This window comes from Bos mutus, chromosome 10 (genome assembly GCF_027580195.1).
Source record: "Bos mutus isolate GX-2022 chromosome 10, NWIPB_WYAK_1.1, whole genome shotgun sequence".
Taxonomy (NCBI): Eukaryota; Metazoa; Chordata; class Mammalia; order Artiodactyla; family Bovidae; genus Bos; species Bos mutus.
Window position 1 is genome coordinate 62,789,047 of NC_091626.1, and position 25,707 is coordinate 62,814,753.

The following is a 25,707-nucleotide window of genomic DNA, read 5'->3' on the forward strand; positions in this document are numbered from 1 at the left end:
GGAAAGAAAGGTATGACAAACCTAGGGAGAGTATTAAAAAGCAGAGACATCACTTTGCTGACAAAAGTTTGTATAGTCAAAGCTATGGTTTTTCCAGTAGTCATGTATGGATGTGAGAGTTGGACCATAGAGAAAGCTGAGTGTTGAAGAATTGATGCTTTCAAATTGTAGTGCTCGGGAAGTCTCTTGAGAGTCCCTTGGACTGCAAGATCAAACCAGTTAATCTTAAAGGAAATCTACCCTGAATATTCTTTGGAAGGACTGATGCTGAAGCTGAAGCTCCAATACTTTGGCCACCTCATCCTAAGAGCCAGCTCTTTGGAAAAGACCCTGATGGTGGAAAAGACTGAAGGCAAAAGGAGAAAGGGGTGCCAGAGGATGAGATGGTTAGATAGCATCATTGACTCAATGGACATGAATTTGAGCAAACTCTGGGAGACCGTTAAGGACAAGGGACCCTGGCATGCTGCAGTCCATAGTGTTGCAAAGAGTTGGACACAACTAAGCGACTGAACAACAGCAACAGCAACATTGGATTGTATCACTTTCACGCTTAAAACCCCACAGTGACTTTTTAACATGACATGTAATTTCCCACCACTTCCACCATTCCCTTCTTGCCGAACTATTGTAGTTCCCTCTCTAACCACGTCTTTGGTATTGCATCTAACTAAAATAACCTAATTTTTCTTCCTTGAACTTGCTCCTAAAACTCAGCTGAAATATCACCTGCTTCTCTCCCAGGTGTACAGAAGTGATTAGCCACTTCTGTGCTTACCTCTTTTTGCATCCTTTATATTTCTTTAATTACCTGTTCACATTTGTTTGCCTGTCTGGACCTAGGGATAGAAATCATATTAAGATTAATCACTTGCCATAATATAATGCTTAGATTGTAGTAAGTATTTACCGTTTCTGAACGAAGAGAGGAATCTGGAAAAAAAAATAATAATAATGCTTATTAGAAGCCAAGTTAAGTTCTAAAACATAGCACTCTAAACTTTCTTTTCCCAAAAGAGTTCTTGGATGGGTAGATTGGAGTGCCTTGATTTCCTCAAGATATTTGAAAAAGCCTTTATGATATTTTGATGACATGTCAGTGAAACAGTGGACAGGATGGTGATACAGTTGGGTGACTTTATAGTTGGCTGAAAAGCTCCAAATTTAAAGAGTATTGGTCACTGGATGTTCCCTCGGATAAAGGTGGTATACCACAAGACTCTGCCTTTGGTCTAGTCTTGTTCAGCATTTTCATTATAACTTGTGAATAAATAGAGAGTATATATATAAATTTGTGGGTGATATATTGTGGTCAAGACTTTTTCAGTTGTGTTGGAAACCTGGCTCAAGCTAGTTCAAGCAAACAAGGGATTTATACGTTCTCACCAGTGGAGTTTTTTAGTTTCTGACAGGGGTTCAAATAGTGTCACTGGGATTCTACCTTTGCTCATCTCTCTGTTCTACTTTCTCCTAAATTGGCTTTATTCTCAGACAAGCCTTTTTGAAGTATTAAGGAAAAATGGCTACTAGCAGCTCCAGGTTTAATTAGCCCTTCCAGCTTAAGGGACCAGAGGAAAAAAGAATCTCTATAACCTGTAGAGGGATTCCCTGGTTGCTCCAATGGTAAAGAATCCTCCTGCCAATTCAGGAGACCCAGGTTTGATCCCTGAGTCGGGAAGATTCCTTGGAGAAGGGAAGGGCCCCCCACTGCAGTATTCTTGCCTGGAGAATTCTATGGACAGAGGAGTCTGGTGGGCTACAGTCCATGGGGTCGCAAAGAGTTGGACATGACTAAGCGAGTAACACTTTCACACTTCCATAACTTATGGAGAACCTATCCTATATAGTTAGAACATTTACTGTGTCTTGGGCACTATACACTGTATACTAAACTTTATATTCAGTTGATTGCTACATTGACCATAGGAAGTACAGGTATACCTCCATGTTTTTACAGAGCTGAGATTTCATCCAGTCTTTTAGGAAAATGAGCATTTATAGCTTAAAACAGTTACCTGCATTTTTGTTGCATTAGAGATAAGGCACAGAACTGTGTGTGTGTAGTGCACTGCGGTGCGCCTCACAGCACAGGCGCAGCTGTGGGGCACGGGCTTAGTTGCTCTGCAGCATGTGGGGTGATCTTGGACCTGGGATCGAACTCATGTTTCCTGCATTGGCAGGCAGATTCTTTACCATTGAGCCACCAGGGAAGCCCCTCAGAGACGTCTTATCCTTAGCAATTTGAGACACATAGGCACTAGAGAGACTCATCCCCCCCACCCCAGTAAATAAAAGCTCTTTGGGATTCTCAGCTTTTTATTAATCTTTTTATTTTGAGATAATTGTAGTTATAATAAACAATTCATAGAGATCTTGTGTAACTTTTACCTAGTTTTCCCCAATGGTAACTCCTTGCAAAACTATAGAACCAGGCCACAATAGGGATGTTGACATTGCTGCAGTCCACCTATCGTGTTCAAATTTTCCCCGTCTTACTTGAACTCATGTTGTGTGTGAGTGTGTTTAGTTCTGTGCAGTGTCATCACATGTCTAGTCAGGGTATCTGCCACGCAGTCAAGAACTGAAATCTTTCAGTTTTAATTTCTAACACAGTAAATATCAGTAGATATAGCCAGCATAGATAAAAGCTGTGTAAGGTTCTCAATTTTAAAATCTGTAAAGGTTTCCTAAGACCAGAAGTTTAGAAACAGCTGGCTTAAAGCAGAAAGAGTCCTTCCCATTTCGCCTTCCCAAGCTACTGCAGAGCGCAGTGTGGTTTGTGATGTCTCAGTTAAAATGCTCATAGGACTGTCGATGCAGGCGATAATTAGGTTCTTTAGTACAATTTGTCCATCCATATTAGAGGATAAGTTGAGACTCTTCTTTGACATCTGTGATTCTGAATGATTCAGAGAAAGGTTTAGCTTTCTGTTGTGTTTACTTAAGCGGGAAGAGAATGGAGTAGAAAAGACACGTTCCAGCCGTGACTTTTTAGGAAATAAGTAGGTAAAAGGAGGTAAGACATGTGTTCAGGAAGGGAAGTAGTTGTAGCCAAAGGATGAATTTTTATACAATCCTTTGTTCTTGAGAGCCAATTCTAGTGCTTCCCTTGGAACATTATAGGAATGGAAGGGCAGGGATCATCAACCTTCTGTGGGAAAAAAACTGTAGTCAGTTTCAGAGGTAGTTCTTGGGTCCCTGTGGTAAGTCATCACAGGGGATAGCTGTGCTGAAGGAAAACAGGTGAATTCAAGCAGGCAGGAGATTGCAGTGAGAAGACTTGGAAGAGCAAAAGAGACGCTGCATTCAGCAAAAGCCTTTGCCACTGCATTGGACACTGCCATATGATTTGTGTTGTGTGTTGGTTTTGCTTATAACATTTTTTTTCCTTTGTTCAATTCCCAGCATAATTTATTCAGTCCCACACATTGGGAGTTTTAGAAAGGCTTGAATATTAGGATCGTTTGATCTGATATCTCCTCCTCTTCACTAGAGGTCTTTAGGGTCTGAGCCTGAGAGTCTCTCTACAGGAATCATCACAGGAGAATTCCCTATGGCTAATCTGTAGTCTTCAAATTATGTGTTGACTGCACTTGCATTTTCTAGTGCACATTGGAACAGCCTTCACTGCTGACCTTGACCAGGTGCTGACTGGTTAAAATTGAATGCAAAAGTAAGTCTTCTATGAATAATAGAATATGTAGCTTCTAAGAGCTATTTGATGTTTGGCAGTGATGCCAACTACCACAGCTTTTGCTCTTTTTTCTCCTTGTCTTGTGCTTCAAAATGTTCTGAAGTTAACCAGAGTTACAGTAAAATTCTTCAAAGCAACCCATGTGAAATCTGGAGGTTCAGGAAACCAGCAAACCTCTTTCTCCCCACTCTGCCTTCCTTTCCCCTCCCCTTCCCCCCTCGCCCCTTCCTTCCTTCCTTCCTTCCTTCTTTTCTCTCTTCCTTCTTCCCTCCCTTCCTTCTTTCCTTTACTCGGAGAGATACTTGGAAAGATACTTAATGTTTGAAAGGGGCTATTTTCTCCTTCACTAATAGTTGAACCTTAAGCTGTTTTGGGATTTACAAGGAATGTTCTGTTGTGTCCTGAGAAGAGCTTCATGGAGAGGAAGAATTTGGACTTCTGCCTTCATCTTCAGTTATTCCATGATTTCCACCACCAGCCTCTAGCAATAAGGATCCTTCAGAATAAGAAAAAAAAAATTCTAAATTTTTAAAAATACTTATTTATTTGGCCATGTCAGGTCTTAGTTGCAGCACATGGGATCTCTGTTATGTTGTGCAGGATCTTTTGTTGTGAAGCACAGACTCTAGTTGTGGTGCGTGGGCTCTGGAGTGCGTGGGCTTAGTTGCTTGAGGCATGTGAAGTCTTAGTTCCCCAACCAGGGATTGAACCAGCATCTGCTGCATTGCAAGGCAAATTCACTGGACCACCAAGGAAGCCCCCCATATTTTTTTTAAATACATTTATTTATTTATCTTTGGCTGCATGGGTCTTCAGAGCTTTGCACAGGCTTTCTTAGTTGTGGCGAGCAGGGGCTGCAGTGGCTTCTCGTTGCAGAGCACAGGCTTCGGGGCACATGGGCTTCAGTAGTCTCAGCACATAGGCTCAGTAGGCTTCAGGGCACATGGGCTTCAGTAGTCTCAGCACATAGGCTCAGTAGGCTTCAGGGCACATGGGCTTCAGTAGTCTCAGCACATAGGCTCGGTAGCTGTGACTTGTGGTCCCTGGAGCTTGCAGGCTTCAGTAGTTGTGGCCTGTGGGCTTAGTTGCTCCACTGTATTTGGAATCTTCCTGGACCAGGAATCAAATCCTGGTCCCCTGCTTTGGCAGAAGGATTCTTATCCGCTGGGCCATCACCGAAGTTCCAGCCCTAAATTTAAAACAAAAACAAAAAAAATACAGTAAACTTATTTTATCTCAAATTGCCAATCAATAGAAGGCAATTCAAATAATTTGAGAATTTTTCCCCCTGTGTTTTAATTTGTTGTTGTTGTTCAGTCACCAAGTCATGTCCAACTCTTTGCAGCCCCATGGACTGCAGACACCAGTCTCCCCTATCCTTCACTATCTCCAGGAGTTTGCTCAAACTCATGTCCATTGATTCAGTGATGCCATCCAACCATCTCATCCTCTGTTGTACCCTTCTGATGCCCTCAATCTTTCCTGGCATCAGAGTCTTTTTTCTCAATGAGTTGGCTCTTTGCATCAGGTGGCAAAAAAAGTATTGGAGCTTCAGCATCAGTCCTTCCAATGAATATTTAACTTGAGAAAAATATAAATAACACAATAAACTGATAAATGGGATGTTTTTAATTACTTGGTTTTTTTAATAATGTGTGTTAGTCACTCGGTCATGCCCGACTCTTGTGACCCTTGGACTGTAGCCCGCCAGGCTCCTCTGTCCTTGAAATTCTCCAGGAAGAATACTGGAGTGGGTAGCCATTCCCTTCTCCAGGGAATCTTCCCAACCCAGGAATTGAACCCAAGACTCCAGCATTACAGGCAGATCCTTTACCATCTGAGCCATCAAGATGGCCTTATGAGCAAATCAGGTTTGCTGTACTGTATCAGGGTGAGTACTTACATTTGTCCATGAATCAAGAACATACATTACTGTTAGTATTACTAATGTCAAGTCACTATAAAATCTTGAAGAACCTTTGGAATTATTGAAGAAAGAGGACTGATTTTATTAATGTGTGTGTGTGCATGCGTGCCGAGTTGTGTCCAACTGTTTGCAACCCCATGGACTGTATGTATATGTAGCCTACCAGGCTCCTCTGTCCATTGAATTTTCCCATCAAGAATACTGAAGTGGGTTGCCATTTCCTACTCCAGTGATCTTATTAATGTAGTATTTAGTATATTTAATGACATTCTACTTTCTGCACAATCTTTTCTGATTAATCTGAACACTCATCTAACCATCATCCCCAATAATCTTTCATTCTTGGATAAAAGGGAGTTTCTGAGAGCTACTGAAGTTATCAGTAGAACCAGCTTCCTTTCTGCCTTTTGAGTGTGAAGGTAATGCTATCAGACTCATATTTGTGAAGGAGAGAGTCTGTCCCAAATACTTTTTCACTTCATTTTCTACCCCTAAAATTATGTTGCAGCCTTTTCCTCCATTAGTGCCTCTCAAGTGTGGGAGGCAGCTCAAGTCAGTATATAATCACTTCTTGCAGGGCGATTAATGGCTCTGGCCTTTCTTTATTCTCCCAGTCCTCATTTCTGTGTCACCTGCCTATCAGCACTCAGATCCCTAATAGGTGCTATTAGGCTAATATCTAAAGGTGAATTGAAAAGAAGTATCATTAAAGATAAAGGACACGAAATACTAGGAAACTTCAGAGATCTCCATCTTTACGTTTTCTGTCTCTTCAGGTTTCTCTTTCGTTGTGTTGTTTACCTTCCTGTGTCAGTGAGCCCCTGGAGCCACGGTGGCACTTCTTAGCATTTCAGAATCTGATTGGCCAGCGTTTACTGTTGTCATAGTTGTGAAGGTATTCAGTGACCCTAACTTTTCCTATTTTTATTCCTTATTTTCCCTGCTGGCATCAGTCTTTTGACAATCCCTGCTTTTTGCATCCTAGGTATACAGGAAAGGTGGCAAAATGAGTCCTTTTTTTTTTTTTTTCCCCTTCCTTTTTTGATTTTTATCCTCTCCTGGAGAGTGATAAATGAAGCTATGTTTGTTCCAATGAGAAGTAGAATTTGAAATCCCACAAAGTCACCTAGTTTATTAGATGAATATCACAGAGCTGCTTATTATGCACTATGGCTTAATGTAGATTATAGATGTGACCAAACAGTAATTAGCAGAGCTAGAGCTGTAATTAAACATTATTGTGCTGCTCTGTGATTTCTCCTTAGATTTCTGTTGCAAAGTAGAAGGAAATTGAACAGTAGTTCCAAATCCAAAGGTGCATGTTCTCCCTTCTCCTCATTCCCAGAAATCCTGTTTTACTAATCAAATAGTTAAGTAAAGTCATCCTCACACAAACAGATGCTGAGCTCTACTTAGTAACTTACTAATAACTTCGATTATTAGGAATAGTTTGATGTGCACACACACATTAATCAGCTTCTCATGTATTAATTCTGTTATTCTTAGTGATCAGTTCAGCTAAGTTTCTTCTCTTCAGATATTTAGGGTTTAATTTAACAAGCAGCTTGAATACAACAGTGGTGTTTTGTGCTTACATCTTAGATGTTGTTTTCTGAATCTGTCAGTATAGAATTGGGAGCTTAGCTTTAAGTCCAGAATGTCAGTAGCTTATCTTTTCCCTGGCCTCCCAGCAGTACTGAATAAATTAACAGGAAATGAAACCACTTCTGGAAAAGAGCTCTCTTGATGGCAGAGTGTGTGTAGGTGACTCCCTGGGGACTTCCTTCTCTGATTTGGATTGCTGCCTCAGCGATGGGACAGGTTGGCAATAGCTCTCTTGCTCAAGCCAGGCAGTCAGAAAGTTCACAGGAGTGACCTAGAAGGTTTAGGCCGATTTCTTTGTTCAAGAAAGAGGACTTTGCAGGAATTTCTCTTGCTAGTAGAAGAAAGGTATAGAAAAGGGGACAAATTCTAAGCAAAGGAAATGCACATATTAACTAACTCTGAAGTTACTTCTATCTCAGTTCTTCCCCAAGAGAAAGATCCGAGAAACAGGCGAGGCTAAGAGTAAAGATGATCTGAATACTCTCTAATTTCCCTTTCTGATAATTCTCATGGGTGAAATCTCTAGGAAACTTTCTTTCCAAAGGGTTAATGAACCATCATCTAAAAGCATTCCTGAGAGGGCTTAATGATTAGATCCAGAGTCTAGCACTACACAGGAGTAGTAGGAAATCCAGTTTATTTTTTCTGTTGTTCTTACCTTCAAATCTGTGCTTAGAAATTTTAAAGAGTTTTTCAGGGATCTAACACATCCCAAGAAGTTTGTCAAATTGAATTATAAATGCCTGATTTTCAGGAGTACAAAAGACCAAAAATGCCTCTTGGCATTTATCATTATGCAGAAGATTCACTGGACAGGCTTCCACTTTCATTTAATGAAAAGGGTGGAGTTAGGAAAGTACAGGGTGGATGTGTGTAACCACAAACAGATAAGGATAATGTTTTGGCAGCTATTCAGGGACCAGAATTAATCAGAACCAGTGTTTTAGCATTCTGTGGACTCTGATAGTGATACTCTGCAAATATCACTTGATTTTCAAGCCAAGAAGTCAGAGCTACTTATAGAGAATGGATTCAATACCCAGACCTTGGCTTCCAGGGTAGTGTTTGAGGCCAGGAAAATGTTTGTGTGTGCATGTTTGTGTTTAAAATGAGGGAGATGGATTATAGGTAGAGTGGTGGTCATGCAGTAAACTACTTCAGGACCAAAGTCCTGGCGCAGAACTGTGCAGCAGCTTTGATAATGGGCACATGAGTGCCTCACTCTGAACGTGGGCCTGCTGAAGGAGTATAGTCAACCTGGTCTTTCAAAAGGGAAAGAGTGTCCCAATATTTGACTCCTCTTTTTTAGGTCTTCTGATTGACACCGTTTAGTTAGGATGTGAAAGTGAAAGTGATGTCGCTCAGTCATATCCGACTCTTTGCGATCCCATGGACTGTAGTCTACCAGGCTTCTCTGTCCATGGGATTTTCCAGGCAAGTGTACTGGAGTGGGTTGCCATTTCCTTCTCCAGAGGATCTTCCTGACCCAGGGATCGAACCCAGTCTCCTGCATTGCAGGCAGACGCTTTACCCTCTGAGCCACCAGGGAGACACTGGTGGAGATACCAGGGAATCTGCTAGTTAGGATGTGGGCACTATTAACTCAGAATTGGTACTTTGTCAACCTGATAAATGCTAGTGTTTGAAGAATTAAGGGATTATTGCTCTTTGTTACAACTTTTAACTCTAGATGTGTTAATTTCTTCTTGGAATCTAAGTAAAACTGCATTCTTGTGAGAGGGTCTAGTTTCGGTGGTAGAGATTGCTGGTTCTCCTGAGGTGGGGGCTGTGCTGGGTCTCGTTGCCACAGGCAGGCTCTCTCTAGTTGCGGGGAGCAGGGGTTACTCCCTAGTGGTTGTGCATCAACTTCTCGTCGCGGTAGCTTCTCTTGTTGCAAAACATGGGCTCTAGGGTGCCCAAGTTTCAGTAGTTGGGGCACACGGGCTTAGTTGCCCCACAACATGTGTGATTTTCCAGGACCAGGGATCGAACCCATGAAGTCCCAGACTGCTGGTTCTTGTGTTTGACTACTCTTATGTATGTGTGTGTATTCAGCTTCATGTGCAGACTGCTGTGGATTGGCTTCTGGGTAGTAACAGTACCTCCTGTTTCTTCTCTGCACATCTGATGTTAGATTCACACTCTGAAATGTGAATTGTCATTAACCTATCATTATCGTTATCATTGTCATTAACCTATCGCTGTTATAATCTCTATGGGTTAGAAACCCCCATCAGCCCTCCTGTAACTTTTAAGTACATTTCCTTCTACCCAAAGATGAACTAAAGCTCCAGTCTTCCTGGAGTGGCATTCCTAGGATCTGGATGTTTCTCCATCTCTTTATCCCTGTATGTATTCTTGGACTTTATACCTGGTTAATGTATTATTTGTTGAATGATAGGTTGCAGAGAAGCAGAGTGGCAGCAGTAGTACATGCCTCAGAAGCTGAACCTTTCTTTCTCATCAGTCTGTGTGCTGTCTTCTCTTGCTGTTGAAGTCTGGCCCTGATTCTCTTTCAGCAGATTTTTAAGAGAGACAATTTTTTTAATACACTTTTAGCCAGGCACAGTTTATGAGGAGGGCTGTTAATAAGAAATAAAGCTTCTCCTAGCCCAGGGTGCACTCGGATTTATAGTGGTATCATGAGCTAGAACTTGAAAATAAGGACTAAAGTCTTATATTTAACGCCCTCTGCTTTCTGGCAGGAAAGGATGTAGGACTAGATTAAATGCAGAGAAGCTGTTTCCTGTGAATGCTCTCCTTGCAGCTCATCTGCTGCTCTCTCTCCCCACAGATGGAGTCCCCTGTCTCCACACCAGCAGTGCTGCCACTGCACCTTTTGGTGCCAGTGGTCAGTAACGACATCTCATCCCCCTGTGAGCAGATCATGGTGCGCACCCGATCTGTTGGGGTCAACACATGTGATGTGGCTCTGGCCACAGAGCCTGAGTGCCTGGGCCCCTGCGAACCTGGGACAAGTGTCAACCTCGAGGGCATCGTGTGGCAGGAAACCGAAGACGGTAAGTACTACATGTTGCTTTCCTGTACCTTCTCAACCTGCTTCTGTCATCAAGGACTGATGGTTGTAAATAATACCAAGTATTTATTAGGAGTCTCATATGACCATCGTTTGCTGGTGATGCCTACCCAGAGGATTATAGCAAACTTCTCTGTAAAATTGCTTAGCTTCTGGAGATTGCCAGTTTTTTTAAATTAATTATCTCCCCTTCATAGCCATTCAACAGTGTTGGCCCTGGTACTTAAGCAGTCGTTTGATAGGTGCTGGCCATATAACTCAAACTGTATCTATACTGTTTCCCTCTCTTATCATTTTATATGGGAGAATTTGAATATACATGAACTTTTGGGTCAGGCTTGAAGAGAAAAAGTAATAAAAGGGCAGCTGTGGGAGTCAAGGAAATGGAAAACAGTCAGTCTTGACTTAGTATTGACTCATTGAATATGCAAGTCTTGCCTTTTTTAACACCTGGAGGCACAGCCAGCTCCTTCCTACTAGTTGCCTCATTGCCCAGCCACCCACACCACTTTATGCATCTGTCACTTAGTACAGATTTTATAGGCCCAGGCAATAGGGAACTGTTTACATGGTCTTGTTTTCAGGCTTTCAGCAAGCAGTTGGCTCACTGTAGGGTGCTGCTGCTTGGATGTTCCGCTTGTCCCTGACAACAGAATCTCTTCTGTTTTGAAAGTTTGTTAACCTGAAAAATTAGGGGTGCAAAGGGACTTAACCAGATATTTTAGATCCCCTTGGTACCATCTATGGCAATTTGATTTCAGTATACATTCTTTTTATAAAGAATCCAAGTCCTTGTCGAAGAATGTGTGGTTAGAGAGGCTGGGCCTCAGAGTCCCATCAGGTCTTTGCATCAGTAACCAGGCTTTCAAAGCATCACCACTCTGAGGAGTTTAGAAGCCCAGAGGAGCACAGCTAATTATCTCTGATTATCATAAGCTATCTTGTCAGTCTGCCCATGGAAATTCAGGCATTTCATTTTAATCATTCCAGTAAAAAAAAAAAAAAAATTCTGTTTCTCTAAATATTTTGTTGTGATTCAGTTTTCCATGCAGTAGGCACTGATGTGATACAGGTTAAAAATTCTGTGTTATTGGCTCTCTTGTTGTTAGCAATATAGTAAAGTTTCAGCTTTCAGAATAACATTGCTGATGAGGTTTTATTGTGTGTCTGAGACCATAATGCAAAAAGAAGAAGAAAATAATCCCATTGTGTTAGAAACTGTGAAGAGAGAGGTTGACCTAGAAGTTGACACTGTAAGTGTGTATACAGTATACAGTCTGGAAATCACAAGTGGCTATCTCTGATTTTAAAAATGTCGTCTGCCTATGGCCATGTGTCTGAACAGCCAGAGTCTGTTGGAATTACAAACATATCCAGATCACAGCTCTGTGCCACCAAGCAAACTTCAGGGCCTATTACTTCAGTATATTGAAGATAAAAAACATCAATCTCTTGCCAATTTACTGTATTCCACCCATCTTTATAGTAGTGATTTTCTCCAAGGGCAATATACTTTTCGTGTATGTAAACCTGATAAAAGCTGTGAGAATGAAGCTAATAACCTTTTCCCTCTCCTGAGAACAATGGTTACCTTTTTATCTGGGGATTCTTGTTCTCCCTCCCTACTAGGGGGATGTTAGCATAGATTTTTTTTTTAATTGTTTGTTATGAAAGACTCTTGGCTGTCACTGGCAGCCTATTAGCAAGTTCCCCTGTCACACACTTTCAGTGCACCCTGTGTACTTTCACAGCACTTGCCACAATTTGTAATATTGTGTATAATTACATTTTTCTGTTTTTAAAACATATTATTTATTTGGCTGTGCCAGGTCTTGCAGCATGTGGGATCTAGTTACCTGAGCAGGGATCGAACCCAGGTCCCTTGCACTGGCAGCACGGGAGTCTTAGCCACTGGACCGCCAGGGAAATCCCAGCATTTTTCTATTAATGTCTATTCCTTCCAGTGTTCTAAAAGTTCTGTGAGCTCAGGAACTGTTTTTTCTCACTATTATATCCCCAGTACTTAATGCCTGGCACCTGTGCCAGGCTCTCACAAATATTTATTTGAATGAATGGATGCTTATACCATCTCATTGTCATTTCTGGATCTATGTTAGGATATATGTACTAGATACTTTCCAGAATTCTATACCTTCTCTGAAACTCAGAATAAATATTATTTTCACCAAGTTTAAGATCATTCTAATTTATTTAAACCTGTAAGATGTTAGTTCTCTTACTTTTAATACTGTATTTTTCCCCACTTAACATATTGTGTTTCAGGGCTTATTCTTCTCTTCTTTTTCTTTCATCCCAAGGGAAAGAGAACTGTTCTCGAGTGACACACTCTACTCTGCTTTCTGGCCGTCCCAGAGGGCCTTCACCTGTACTGTCTGTTGACAAAGGTCTGAATTGGGATCAGAGCTGGTTCACATTCCTTTTCATCTTTAGATAACAGAGATTTCCTGCAAGGGTCATTCTTGGCAAATCTAGAAGACCTAGTATACTGAGTCCGTTTCCAGTATATATATAGTAAGAACTATATATATGTACTTTAAAAAAAAAAGTCCTGCCGTGTAGGTTTCTTGTCTGCTACCCCAGTTTTTTATACTTTCTGTCTCTTTGCCCAGCAGACTGCTGTCTTCAAACTGAAAAGCCCTTCTGCCTTAGAGAGAAACTATAAATGTTTGGGCTCCGAGGGGAATGGAGGGTCCTGCGCTCCCTGTAGAACTGAGCCCCCTTGCAGAGAACAGGTGTAGGGGTCATGGCCTGAGTTCTTCCTGATTTCTTTGCTTACCTGTTCTGCATTGTTGCTTCTTTCTTTCCTATTTCTCACTGTAAACCTTACCTTGGAGGCATTTTGAAATTCCTGCAGATCTCATCTCTTTTTAGGTTGTTCGTAATTCAGTCGGCATCTACAAAGATCCTCCTTAACTAGGCTCAACTTTAGGACTATTAAGAAGACCCAGGTATAACCTGGACTGTGTTGTCTTCCTTTGGTTTTTTGAGATGTATTCTTAGCATTTATGCAGAGGTCTGCTTCTCCCTGATTTCACCTTGTCCTACCTTACTTCAAATCAAAATAACAGGTCCCAAGTCTATTTCTGGTTCACAAATGTTACCTTAACCCACGGTCCTGGAAACAATGTATAAGAAACCTCAGTGTATAAGACCATATACTTCTGTTGAGGCAAAATTGCTTACTGGCTTCTATGGTATTTTAAAGAAAGGCAGAGCTGACTTATTAGATAAGAATTCCAGAAAGTGCTACAGATTCTCCTTTCTAAACTGCAGCACTAGGTCGAAGGCCATCACTAGTGATATATTTTACTTTGGCAAATGTGCTTTCTAGACAAGTTTGTGATATACTGGAAAGAGCCCTGGAGTGAAAATCAGGAGACCTCTATGTTTCTGCCACTATTGTTGTGACCTTGGACAAGTTTCTTAACTTCTTTGGACCTTAGTTACCTCATATCTTAAGTATAGTGGAATTGGATGACCAATAAGGACATATCCAAGCTTGTTATTATAATTTATGGCTTTAAACCTTGAAATCAGCATGGATTCAATACTAGTTGACTATGGCATCTTGAAAATGAATGGTTTCATATGTCAATCATGAGAGTGAAGACTGAAAAATATTAATACCATTGATGAAATTTTATTATACACTTGTTTATATAGAACAGAAAATTAATCTGCTTATCTTGCCAGTCTCAAATTCAGGAAATCTCCACCTCCCATTTTTCAGCCCCAATCCTAGACTGACAATGAAAGAATTCACAAAACTGAGCTGTTTTTGATGCAAGTTTATGCTGGCTGACATAAAATGAGCTTGCAGTGCTGCTTGGCAATCCCTTCATCTCTCTATTACATTTGCATTCCACAGGACTTACTTCATTCTCAAGATTTCATCAGTCCAATTCATTCTCTCCTTGTGCTCTTAAATAACTAAGATCAAAGCCACCCACCTAAGTTCTCTAGCTTCCCTCCTCTTTATTAAAGTGTATTTTTCTTATGCTGTTACTTCCTTTATCTCTTATTCCAAAGATTCTTTGACTTGACACCTTGAATTTTATCTACTTTTTTCTTCATCTTCATGCTTTCCACTTCTGTTTAAGCTCTTTCCCTCTTCAATACTTCCTTATAGTGAAAATATTTTCCTCATCATTGCTACCCCTTTGAACTACTGACCTCTCCCCTTTTCTTCACTTCTTGCTATTGCTGTTTTCAGTCTCTTTTTACCTGCCCTTTATCATCTATCTTGCCGTCAGATTTCTTCTGCTACCATTTGTCTGAAACATTTCTCATACCAGTGATCATCTGCTTTCCAAAGGTCTGCTCTTCCTAGGTCTTTCTCTCTGCTCTTCCTAGGCTTTTAGAAGCTCTGCTATTTATTCATTCTCTGAACTCACCTCTCTTCCTTTTGTAATATGGAACTTCCCCAGATTCCCATGTTTCTTTCTAAATTGGTCATTCTGCTTCTCTTGTGTCAGTCCCTCTTCCTCCTTTTACTCATTAGGTGGAAACTCCTGATGGGTTTTAGGATGCTGACGTATTGGCCATTTCTGTTTCAGTGTGCTCTAGGGTGGGACCTGTGGCAGCTGGTGCCCGCCACGTCCCTTTTCCTCCAGACAAGCAGCTTTATCCAGAGTGTGTTTTTTCATTTACTGTGTGTGCCACAGTGGGGAAAGTTGAAACATTGAGTTAAGAATGAAGTTTGGCTGCTAGAAACAGAAAATGGTGTAAATGTATGAAAATTCTAAAGGTAGGCAATCTAAGGCTGGTATGATGGCTTCAGTGTAATCAGTGTTCCAGGCTCCTTCAAGTTACTTACTTATTGTGAAATTGCTAATGTAGCTCTAGCTATCACATATACTCTTCAGGCTTGGAAACAAAGGAGAAAAGTAAAACAGCATCTGCCTCCCACCTAATCCATTTCCTTTTGTCAAGCTTTTGAAAAAGTTTACAAACCCCTGGTTTTATGTATTACATCTAATACACTGAAAACCCCATCAGACCACTTAAATTTTTTTCCCTTTCAGTCATCTTTTATACTTTAAAGAATTCAAGAAACTAGTTTATTATATTTACCCAGACACTTCACATTTCTGTTGTTCTTCCTCCATTGCTAATGTTCTGAGTCCCCTCTGTTGTTTGCATTCTGTCTGAAGATTCTCCTTTATTAATTCTTTTAGAGTAGGTCCACTGCCTATTAATTCTCAGAGAATGCCTTTATTTCACTTTTATTCCTAAAAAATTTTTTTCTTATATAGAAATCTAGGTTTACATTTCTTTTAGCACTTTAAAAGTGTTTTACTTCCTTTTGGCTATCATGGTTTCTGAGAAATACACCTTTAAATGTATTTAAGTTGTTCCCCTGTAAGTAATATGTTATTTTCCCCTGGTTGCTTTCAAAGCTTTTCTGTCATTTTCAGCATTTTGATCATGACGTGTGATGTGTCTAACATGGACTTCTTTGGGCTTATCCTGTTTCGGAGTTCACTTAAGTCTGTGAATTTCTTTTTCCAAATTTTGGGGGTCTGACCTTTACTTCTTCATACATTTATTCTGCACCATCCTCTTTCTCTTCTAGGACTACAGTGACATGAATATATGCCACCCACAATTCCTATGTATCTTTTCTCCTTTATTAAATTATAAGATGGTTGAAACCAGAAACCACATTTTATGTATCATTTTATTTCTCCCAAGAACTAATTCAGTCTTTACACAAAAAGTAAAATAATCAGTAAATATTTGATTAATAAAATTGTGCTTGTACCCATATGTTCTAGGCATGTAGGTAAAAATGGTAATTTTTTATTAGCCTCTCGGGCTCATTTGCTATGTATTGATCAAAAATAATGAGGGATTTTGTAAGGTATTGAATACTTTCTTTAAAAAAAAAAAAACAGTGACTTCCACCTTCAGTCTTTTGAGATTATAAAAGTCAGAGATAGAACCTTCAGACATTTTCAGAGGAAATGGTTTGAAGTTATTCTCTGAGCAACATGAGCATGGAGGAACCTCAGAAGCAGTCATAAGGGGTGAGAGGTGTTGAGTGGGCAGGCTCCAGCTCCACCTCTGCTACCCAACCAGATGCAACCCAGAGCCATTCTACTTTTGGATGATTTATGTGTTAAACTCCTTTGAAAAACTATATTTGAAGAGGATTCTGCTGGTAAAAAAAAAAAGTTTTGATAATCTATCTAGGTTCATCCTCCCATTCCATGTAGAAAACCTGCTTAAAACATCTCTGAAATTGGAAAGACAGAAGTTGTAATGCTGTAAGACCAATTTTTTTTAATGGGGTATACTTTTCGTTTTTAAGATTGACTTAAAAGCAACTGCAGCATGGCGGGGGGCGGGGGGGGTTGTTGCTCTTTGTTGCAGTGTGCAGGCTTCTCGCTGTGGTGCCTTCTCTTACTGTCAAGCACAGGCTCTAAGCCTGTGGGCTCAGTAGTTGGAGTATGAGGGCTCAGTTGCTCCAAGGCATGTTGGGTCTTCCTGGACCAGGGATTGAACCCATGTCCCCTGCGTTGCAAGGTGGATTTTAACCACTGGACCACCAGGGAAGCCCTAAGACCACAGTTTTGAAGTAGGAAGGAATACAAATCCCTGGTATGTCAGAGGGTATGAAAAGGTCTATGATAAGCTTGGCCTGTCTTCCAAAGCTGAATTCTAGCTTAATGATTTGGTGGGTAGGAGAAAGTTCTCGATTTTTGTGATTGGAAAAGGTTTTGTCATCCATGCGCACAAACATGAAAAGGCTGCGCATCCCCAGCTCCACATCAGGGTATATATTTTTAGTCCAGCAGCTAAGAGTGTCTGCAGCTGTTTAAGGTGAGTTGTTCCAAGGAATAATAGTGCTCTAAAGGCATAGTAGTACAGAACAAATACCTCTGAACTAGAGTCTGGAGAGTTGGATTCCAGAACAGATTATACAGTTAGCAAGCAGTGTGATCGTGGATAAGTCTTTGAACTTCTCCTGGCATGAGATTTCTAATTTATGGGACCTTGGGCTAGATCTGTCCTGTCCAGTAGAACTTTTTGTGGAGGAAAGAGACTCTCCAAAATGATAGTCTAGTGACACATGATATTTGAGCACCTGAAATGTGGCTCACTGAACTGAGGAACTGAATTTTAATTTTTTAAATTTAAATATTCTTTATAGCTAGTGGTTTACCATATTGAACATCATGGGGGCTAGGTGGTCTTTAAATTACAAATATTCTGAAAGTGTATATGTGCTCTGAGATGGAAAGAAAGGTTATCTATGGAGGAGGATGAGGGCAGGTAAATAGGTGACATCTCCAAGACCCCGGGTGATTTCTGTGTACTGTGGCCCCTGTTACCTAGCAGAACAATTGGCCCTGCTTCAGACTCGGTGGTTCAGCCCTGTACTTCGGTCTGTGGGCCGAAGTTTTCTCATTATCAGAGTAGTAGGCAGTGGTTTTGCTTAGCAGGAAGTTAGTTTGCCTGTGGTAGCTCCGCTGAGAACCTGCTTCAGCGCTTCTTTATCCTCATCTGCTTACATATCCCAGCTGTGGGTCTTTGTTGTTCTCACTAAAACGAAGAGGCTGTCCATTAATCTTGCATGAAGATGATAACCTTGATAGTTACCCTTGGTTACTCTGTGATTCTGATATAAGAAAGTATGTATGTGAACTGTGAAATAATCTAATTTTAGATATTTGTACTGAAAAGTTGGGGCTTCCCTGATAGCTCAGCTGGTAAAGAATCTGCCTGCAATGCAGGAGACGCTGGTTCGATTCTTGGGTCAGAAAGATGCCCTGTGGGAACAGCTACCCACTCCAGTATTCTTGGGCTTCTCTGGTAGTCCAGATGATAAAGAATTCGCCTGCAATGAAGGAGACCTGGGTTCGATCCTGGGTTAGGAAGATCCCCTGGAGGAGGGCATGGCAATCCACTCCAGTATTCTTACCTGGAGAATCCCCATGGAAAGAGGAGCCTGGTGGCTACAGTCCATGGGGTCACAGAGAGTTGGACACGACTGAGAGACTAAGCACAAGCACGCTGAAGAGTTAAGATGGGTCTCAAAATCGCCTCTGATTATTCTTTTTCCTTAGCTTGATTAATACTCTTTCACCTTCAGCCTCGCCTCGGGCAGCACTTACCTAGAGAGAGATGGTTCACAGTGACCGGGGTTTCTCCACTGCTTAGCCAGTTGCTTACCAGCCTGACTCCTGCAGAATCAGCTGTACCCATAGCACAGTCATAAAGAGTCTAGCAGCCATTGTCTGGCACCACAGATCTTCATAGCAACAGACCACCACATGGCAACAGCAGACACACAAAGGAAACATTAGGGAAATCAATACTTAACTTTCTCCCAGCGCCTCCTATACAGCAAAGCAACAGCCAGCACATTCTTCCCACCTAGCAGTTTACTCCTAGGGGATGCTTTAGGGCAGTTACATGTTTGTACACCCTGATGGATCATGTTATCTGTCCACTGTCATGTATTTGAATCCCAAAGCCCTAAGGAAAAATTTCAGTTACAGACTATTTTTTGAGTTGCATTTTGCAAATTGCAAAATAAACTAATCTCCAAACAGAGAGATTCTTTTGTGCACTCTTACCTACCTCCTCCCTGCCCGCCAGCAAAGGACAATCAGGCAACAAGGTGGCCAGGATTTGGGCTTGCCAGATAGGTAAGAGTTATTTCAAATGAGATTCTTTTGATATTTCAGTAACAGAAGCTTCTCAGATGGGCTGAAAAAAAGACCCATGTTGTTACTAATGCTATCCTTTAACAGTTTAGTTCCTGATACTTCTGTGTAAACCTTGGTAAGTGATACCTAGGCAGTAAATATAGTTCTGGTCTAAAGTGGGGGGCTGATCACTGTCCCCAGCTAATTCAGCTTTGACGTATGATTCCAAGGGAGAAGGACCCTGTTAGAGACCTTCACATTTTCTTGTCCTGTTGATGAGGTTATTTAACTGGTCTGGGATTTAGTTTGCTCATTTGTAAAATGAAGAGGGTGGACTGCATAGCTCTGTGGTCCTTTCTGTTCTGATATTTATGATTCTCTGATCATTTGTGTGGAACAGAAGAGGGATTGTCTTTGTTCATCATTGGTTGTGGCGAGATCTGCTGAAGATGTCGTTGTACCCTCCTGTTTCAGTGCTAACAGTGCTGCTCAAAACAGGTCCTGGCCCTGCCCTGATTGTTAAAGCTGCTGTAACTATGATGGGCAGAAGCTGTTAACAAACTTGGCAACTAGCCTTTTTCTCCCACAGCAGTAGTTTCAGACCAGTTTAGACAGAGCTTTGCTTGCAGGTCGCTGCTGCTGCCTCTTAATGACACCAGTGAGAGTCTCATATTCTTTCTCTCTCTCGCCTCGCACCCCCTCTCTGTCTCTTGACTACTCTGTGAAACGAGAGGCTGTTCTCTACCTCTTCTGCTACTTCATTATCCCATCTCCCTTAGGCTTTTCAGAACAAAGAAATCATAGGGCATCAACTTTGTAATTTAGGCAGCTGGAGATAATTTCCCCAGGATAGGGTAGGTAGGTAGATGCTTCCCCCTGGCATGAGGCAGCCCTGCTAAATGGCCATGTGTTTTGTCTGCCAGGCTTGGGCTTTGTTAGGCCCATTTAGGCTCCTCTGAAATTATAGTGGCAAGCCAGGCCCATGTACTTTTAGAGGGTTAGGGGTTAAGAAAAAATGGAAAGTGTGTCATTTATAGGCGCTGCTACTTGCTAATTACATAAGGAATTTCTGTTTAAACCACTGTCCCTGTGCTTACTGCTGCCAGATCCTTTATTTCCCTCAGTTGCTGCCTTCATGGCCTTCTCCATAGCAACAAGGTCTATGACAAAAAGGCTATGGTGAGAAATTGAGCAGTTCCCCTCCCACAAGTTGTACTCTATTTTCTCTTAAGGATGTCTCGAAAAAGCCTGAAAGACTGCTATCAAATAATTTTCTACCCCCATTGAGTTCATAATCAAATGAAAGTTTTAACCCTGAACTAATTCAGTGAACAACCTGCTTTCTCCTTATTTGACTCTGATTATTCCCATCTTTTGAAATTTTTCCTATTTCATTCAGTACACTTGGAACACAGTGCATCTTCCCATTTAGCAAACTCGCCTCTGCTTTTTAGCTTTTACTGTGTTCCTTTGAATTGTTGTATTTTTTAAATCTACCAAAATCAAGTATCAATATGGAGAAAGAAAGTGGGAACCCCACCCCCACCCTCACATGCTGCTGCTTTAGATTCCAGACTGGTCTGCCACACTGGAGGCTGGACAGACTGCCTAAAGGGTAAAATTAGTCTGCATTCCAGCTGATCCTGGCACTGACCTACAGGAGTCACAAACCCCAAGTCTTTGTTTTTATGTTAATAGATCTTATTCAACAATAATATAAATAAAAGTATTATACAGGTCCTTGAGTTTTCAAGATAGTGTTACCCATTTTGAACCTAAATAGAATATGTACTTACTTGTGTGTTTGTATATCCTTGTAGCTGTTCAGCATTATGCCAGTGAAATTCATCATGTTGTTGCATGTAGTTGTACTTTGTTTATTCTCTCTCTCTTTTTTTTTAACAGTATTTCGTGAATATAGTGTGAATATAACACTACTTATTTACTCAGTTGTTGATGGACATTGGGTTGTTTTCAGTTTGGAGCTATTATGAAAAGTGTTGCTGTGAAAATTTTTGTACATGTCTTTTGGGGGAATATATGTACACATTTCTATTCTGTATATATTTAGGAATGAAATTCCTAGGTCATAAGGTAAACATATGATCAGTTTTAATAGATGTTGCCAATTTCCCAAAGTGTCTGAACCAATTTATAACTCCTACTTCCAATTAGAATCCTGGTTGCTCTGTATCCTTGTCAACACTTGACATTATGTCTTTTTCATTTTAGCCATTCTGGTTGATGGGTAATGGTATCTCACTATAGTATTAATTTGCATCTCCATGATAAGTCATGAAATTAAGCATATACTTATTGGACATTTGGAAATCCCATTTTGTGAAGTACATGTTCAAATCTTTTATCTATTTTTGAATTGGGCTGTATGTTTTCTTCTTACTGATTTGTTAGGAGTTCTCTTTATAGTATGGTTTGGAGTCCTTTGTTCGATGTACATATCATAAATATCTTCTCCTGTTTCCTGTATTTTCTCTTAATGGTACCTTTTCATGAATGGAAGTTCTCTGTATAAAGGCTAGTTTTTTTGGTTTCATTTTTTTTTTTTAGTTAATGCTTTTTATGTCCTGTTTAAGAAAACTTTGCCTTTCCCAAAATAATGAAGATATTCTCCTTTTTTTTCCTGAAATTTTATTGTTTTTCTTTTCCCCTTTAGATCTGTAAAGTATCTGAATTTGATTTTTGTTTAGGGTGTGAATAAGGAGCCAAGATTCTGTTTTTTTCATATGGATACCTAACTGACCTAGCACCTTACTGAAAAGACCATCCTTTCCCCCACTGAACTTCAGTGTCACATAAGTCATAAATCAACTGATATATAAGTGGATTTATTTCTAGGCTCTCTCTTCTGTTCTGGTCATCCATTTGTCTAGTCTGTGTCAGTGCTACCCTGTCTAAATGACTATAACTTCATACGTCTTGCTATCTAGTAGTGTAAATCCTCCAACTTTATGGTACTTCAGGATTGCCTTGGCTGTCCTTGGCCTTTGGTATTTCCATATAAATTTTAGGATCAGCTTGTGAACTTTTACTTGGGTCAGGGGGGAACCTGTTGAGAATTTTGATTGGAATTACATTGAATCTACAGATCAATTTAGGGGAAGACCTAAAGTTTTATCCTTTTATTTAAGCTTAGTATTACTCAGTTGGCAGGTGGTGCAAAATCAGAGAAAGTCAGTGATATCACTTGAGGAGATTGTTTAAAATACATGTTGGCTACCCTCCGCACCCCTCCCCCATGCTCATATTCTGAATCATCAGGTTCAGGATGGAGCTTGGGCATGTTTATTGTGAAACAGTTCCCAAGATTTATGATTTGCTGCCATCACCACTGTTCTCCACCTACCTTGTTGGTGAACTGCTGACCTGGACTATAATCTCCTTGGCTAGTGGCAGTAATTCACTGAAGCTAGTTAAAGTAAAATCTGACCTGTTTAATCAATACCACTCTGCTGTTGGTGGGCTGCCATAACAACGTGCCAAAAGTTGGGTGACTTAAAATGACAGATTTATCGTCTCATGGTTCTGGAGGCTAGAAGTCAGAAATTCAGGTGTTGGCAGAGCTGTGCTCTCTCTGGCAGTTCAAGGGGAGAGTCTTGCCTTGCTTCTTCTGGCATCTGGTGTTTGCAGCAATCCTTTTTGTCCCTTGGCTTGTAGGTGCCATCACTCCAGTTACATGGCTTTCTTTTCTTTTCTTTGTTTTTTTGCCACACCATGGCATGTGGGATCTTAGTTCCCAGACCAGGGATTGAACTCGCACCCCCTGCAGTGGAAGCACTGGAAGTGTGGAGTCTTAACCACTGGCCCACCAGGAAGTCCCTCACATGGCTTTCTTTTCCCTGTGTGCCTTCACATTTTCTTCTTTCTGAGTGCATCTGTCACTATGTCCAAATTTATCCTTTTTATTAGGACACCAGTCATATTGGATTAGAGCCCATTTAAATAACCTCATTGAAATTTGATTATCTCTGTAAGGACCCTGTTTCAAAATAAGGTCACAGTCTGAAGTACTGGGAGTTCAGACTTCAGTAGTCAACCTTTTTTTGGGCTGATGGGGACACAATTCAGCCCATAACAGAGGCCATCGAAAATTTCAGAATAATTTTTGTCACAAGTTAGAGAAAGGAAGGAAATCTAGAACTGCACATACTAATGAGAGGCATTGCTTCCCAAGCCAGTCTGGGCAGAAGAGCATCCACCCCATGATCCCAGCTGTTCCTCTGCTACATTACTTTCCCCTCCTCCCCTCCTTGGCTCTGAGAGCCACAATGTGGTTCAGTTCTGCTCTGTTAACAAACCGTGAAAATGCCAAGTGGAGATTACCAGCAAGACAAAGAAGCTTCAGCAGCTACTTACCTCTCTCAACCTCTAGCTGAAGAGGGCTGAAAGGAAAAGTACCTCTTGTAGGCTATCCCCTAGCTATGTTCTTATCTTGATTCTTCCTACAAGGTCTTAAAAGCAGTAAAACTGTGGCCAAGTGTGATTCCATCTCAACCCCAGGCAAGTATTTCCTCAAAACTGTCCCACTGAGATGATACCTTCCTTCTTAGACCCAGAGGTTTTCAGATAAAGACTTCAGATGGACAACCAAAGGCGTGATGGTCTCTCTGAGCCACCTCTCTCTGTATACCCACTGGGTATACAGTGTGGTTGCCTTACCAAGATGAAAGGGAGGGTGTGAGATTTAAGGGTGTGGTGAAGCAGCCTCTGTTACACTTACACAGTTTCCATGGTGTGGGAACTTGTAGGTGGGAGGAGGAACTGTTAGATCTTTAGCTTTCCTCCTCAACCTCTTGGTCCCCATGGTCTGGGGGTGGAGTGGATTACACTGGGTGGATGTTCCACTTTGGCCTTACACCTCTAACGTATACTTGAATATAGTTTTCCTGCTTAGAGTTTTAGCATCAGATCTACCTAACCTACTACCCTAATTGGTACTTGCCTGATAATGGTTTCAGCTGGTCTCTATTATTTTACTTGAATTTCTGTGGAGAGAAAACACCATAGTCAAAAAAAAAAAAAAAAAAAAGAAAACACCATAGTCATGTGAAAAGGGTTCCCGGCTGATGGGTATTACCTTTGTACTTTGTTTGGCTCATTCTGCCCCAGAGGATCCCAGAAATAAGGGTTTAGGATATTTGTTTTCTGTCATGCCTAGAACACCTTTGCTGCCCATTAGAATGTGGGGGCAGGGACTTAAAAAGCCCTGATGCTGAGGTCTCACCGAGTTAAATGAAATCAGAATGACTGTAGGTGGGAGCCAGGTGTCAATATTTTTTTAAAGATCTCCAGGTACATCCAATGTGCAGCAAGCTGGGAACCACCGCTCCATAGGTTTCAAACACTTCTGCAGAAGACTTTATCCCAAATTGCTCTATTGGATAACTTAACAGATTTCTACTTAGAATGTTAGTAAAGGGCTCCTGGAAAGTGTAGATTCTCTTTGAAAGTATTCAGATGTTCTCTTTAAAGGAATAATAACCACATTTCTGCCTTTGGGTTTCTGGTTTTAAAAGATCCATACATGATTTGATCCTTCCCTACAGTCAAATCTATGACTTGAAGATGAATTCCTAGGATAAGTGAGATAAAAACCTGGAAATGTTGCTGTTAAGCTGATTTTAAGTTCTGCCTGCATGAGGCTTGATAAGACATAGAATTTATAGATAGCAAAACATTCTTTCTAATAATTTTCACTGCAGTAGACAGATTTGGGACTAGAGTTTTCCTTGAAATATGACACTCTTTACCAAAGTTCCTGATGTTACTACATAGCAAACCCATAAAAAAGTGGTTTTCAGATAATAACCAACTTACAGGGAAAAAAATCTTAGTTGGTAGATGAAACACAGATGGTCCTAATTTTCCCTGGCCTTTTCAGAATTTCTGAATGCTGCTCACTCTTGTGAATTTCTGATTATATTCACCCTTTCTCTGCATCTGTGATTTGAACTTTTGTCATGGAAGAAACAGTCCTCATAAATTTGCATAATCTCTTATCACTTGGCAAGATTAAATATTATTCATTAATGTACCAGAGATAAGCTATGGGAAGTGAGCGATTCCTCCATTCCCCTAGCTGAGGCTTCCATGGAGGTAGTAGTACCCACAGTTTCAAACCAGCCTTCCTCACCAGCATCCCCTTGTAACTCCCTGCTAGCCACTTTCCTGTACTACACTGCTGCTGGCCAACTGCAGGTGTGCTTACAGGCTTCCAGAAGCTGTGACTTACTGACTTTCTTATGATCTCTTTCTCTTATCTGTGTCGCTAGAGAAGACTAGAAGACCTGAAACTAGTGTTGACTGGGAGCTGAGATTTGCCACAGATGCATTTCCCTCCTAACATTAGTAGACAAACATGTCTGTCTTTCCCCTTTAGAAAGAACTTGGACTACACAGAGCCCATTAGTAGGCTCTTGATTATTTAGTGGTGGCTATATATACTGATTGTTTACCATTGGCCCAGATAAGAGGCTTGGGAAGGGTAAGGAGGACTTTACCAGGAATGCAAAGAGCACAGCTGAAAAGCATACTCAGCTTCTATAGGACAGGACTAAGTGAAGTGAAGTGAAAGTTGCTCAGTCGTGTCTCTTTGCGACCCCATGAACTATGCAGTCCATGGAATTCTCCAGGCCAGAATACTGGAGTGGGTAGCCTTTCCCTTCTCCAGCGGATCTTCCCGACCCAGGGATCAAACCAGGGGTCTCCTGCATTTCAGGTGGATTCTGTACCAACTGAGCTATCAGGG

The 25,707-nt window shown here is 41.0% G+C and overlaps 1 protein-coding gene across 5 annotated transcripts in view; it reads left to right on the forward strand.

Moving 5' to 3' along the window:
* The window catches only part of ZNF609 (zinc finger protein 609), a 201,647-nt gene that overhangs the window by 135,753 nt on the left and 40,187 nt on the right, over positions 1 to 25,707 (forward strand). For all 5 annotated transcript variants that reach the window (XM_070378068.1, XM_070378069.1, XM_070378070.1 and 2 more), the window contains one exon: positions 10,021 to 10,246. In XM_070378068.1, coding sequence (XP_070234169.1) covers positions 10,021 to 10,246 — 226 coding nt within the window. The remainder of the gene's footprint in view (positions 1 to 10,020; positions 10,247 to 25,707) is intronic.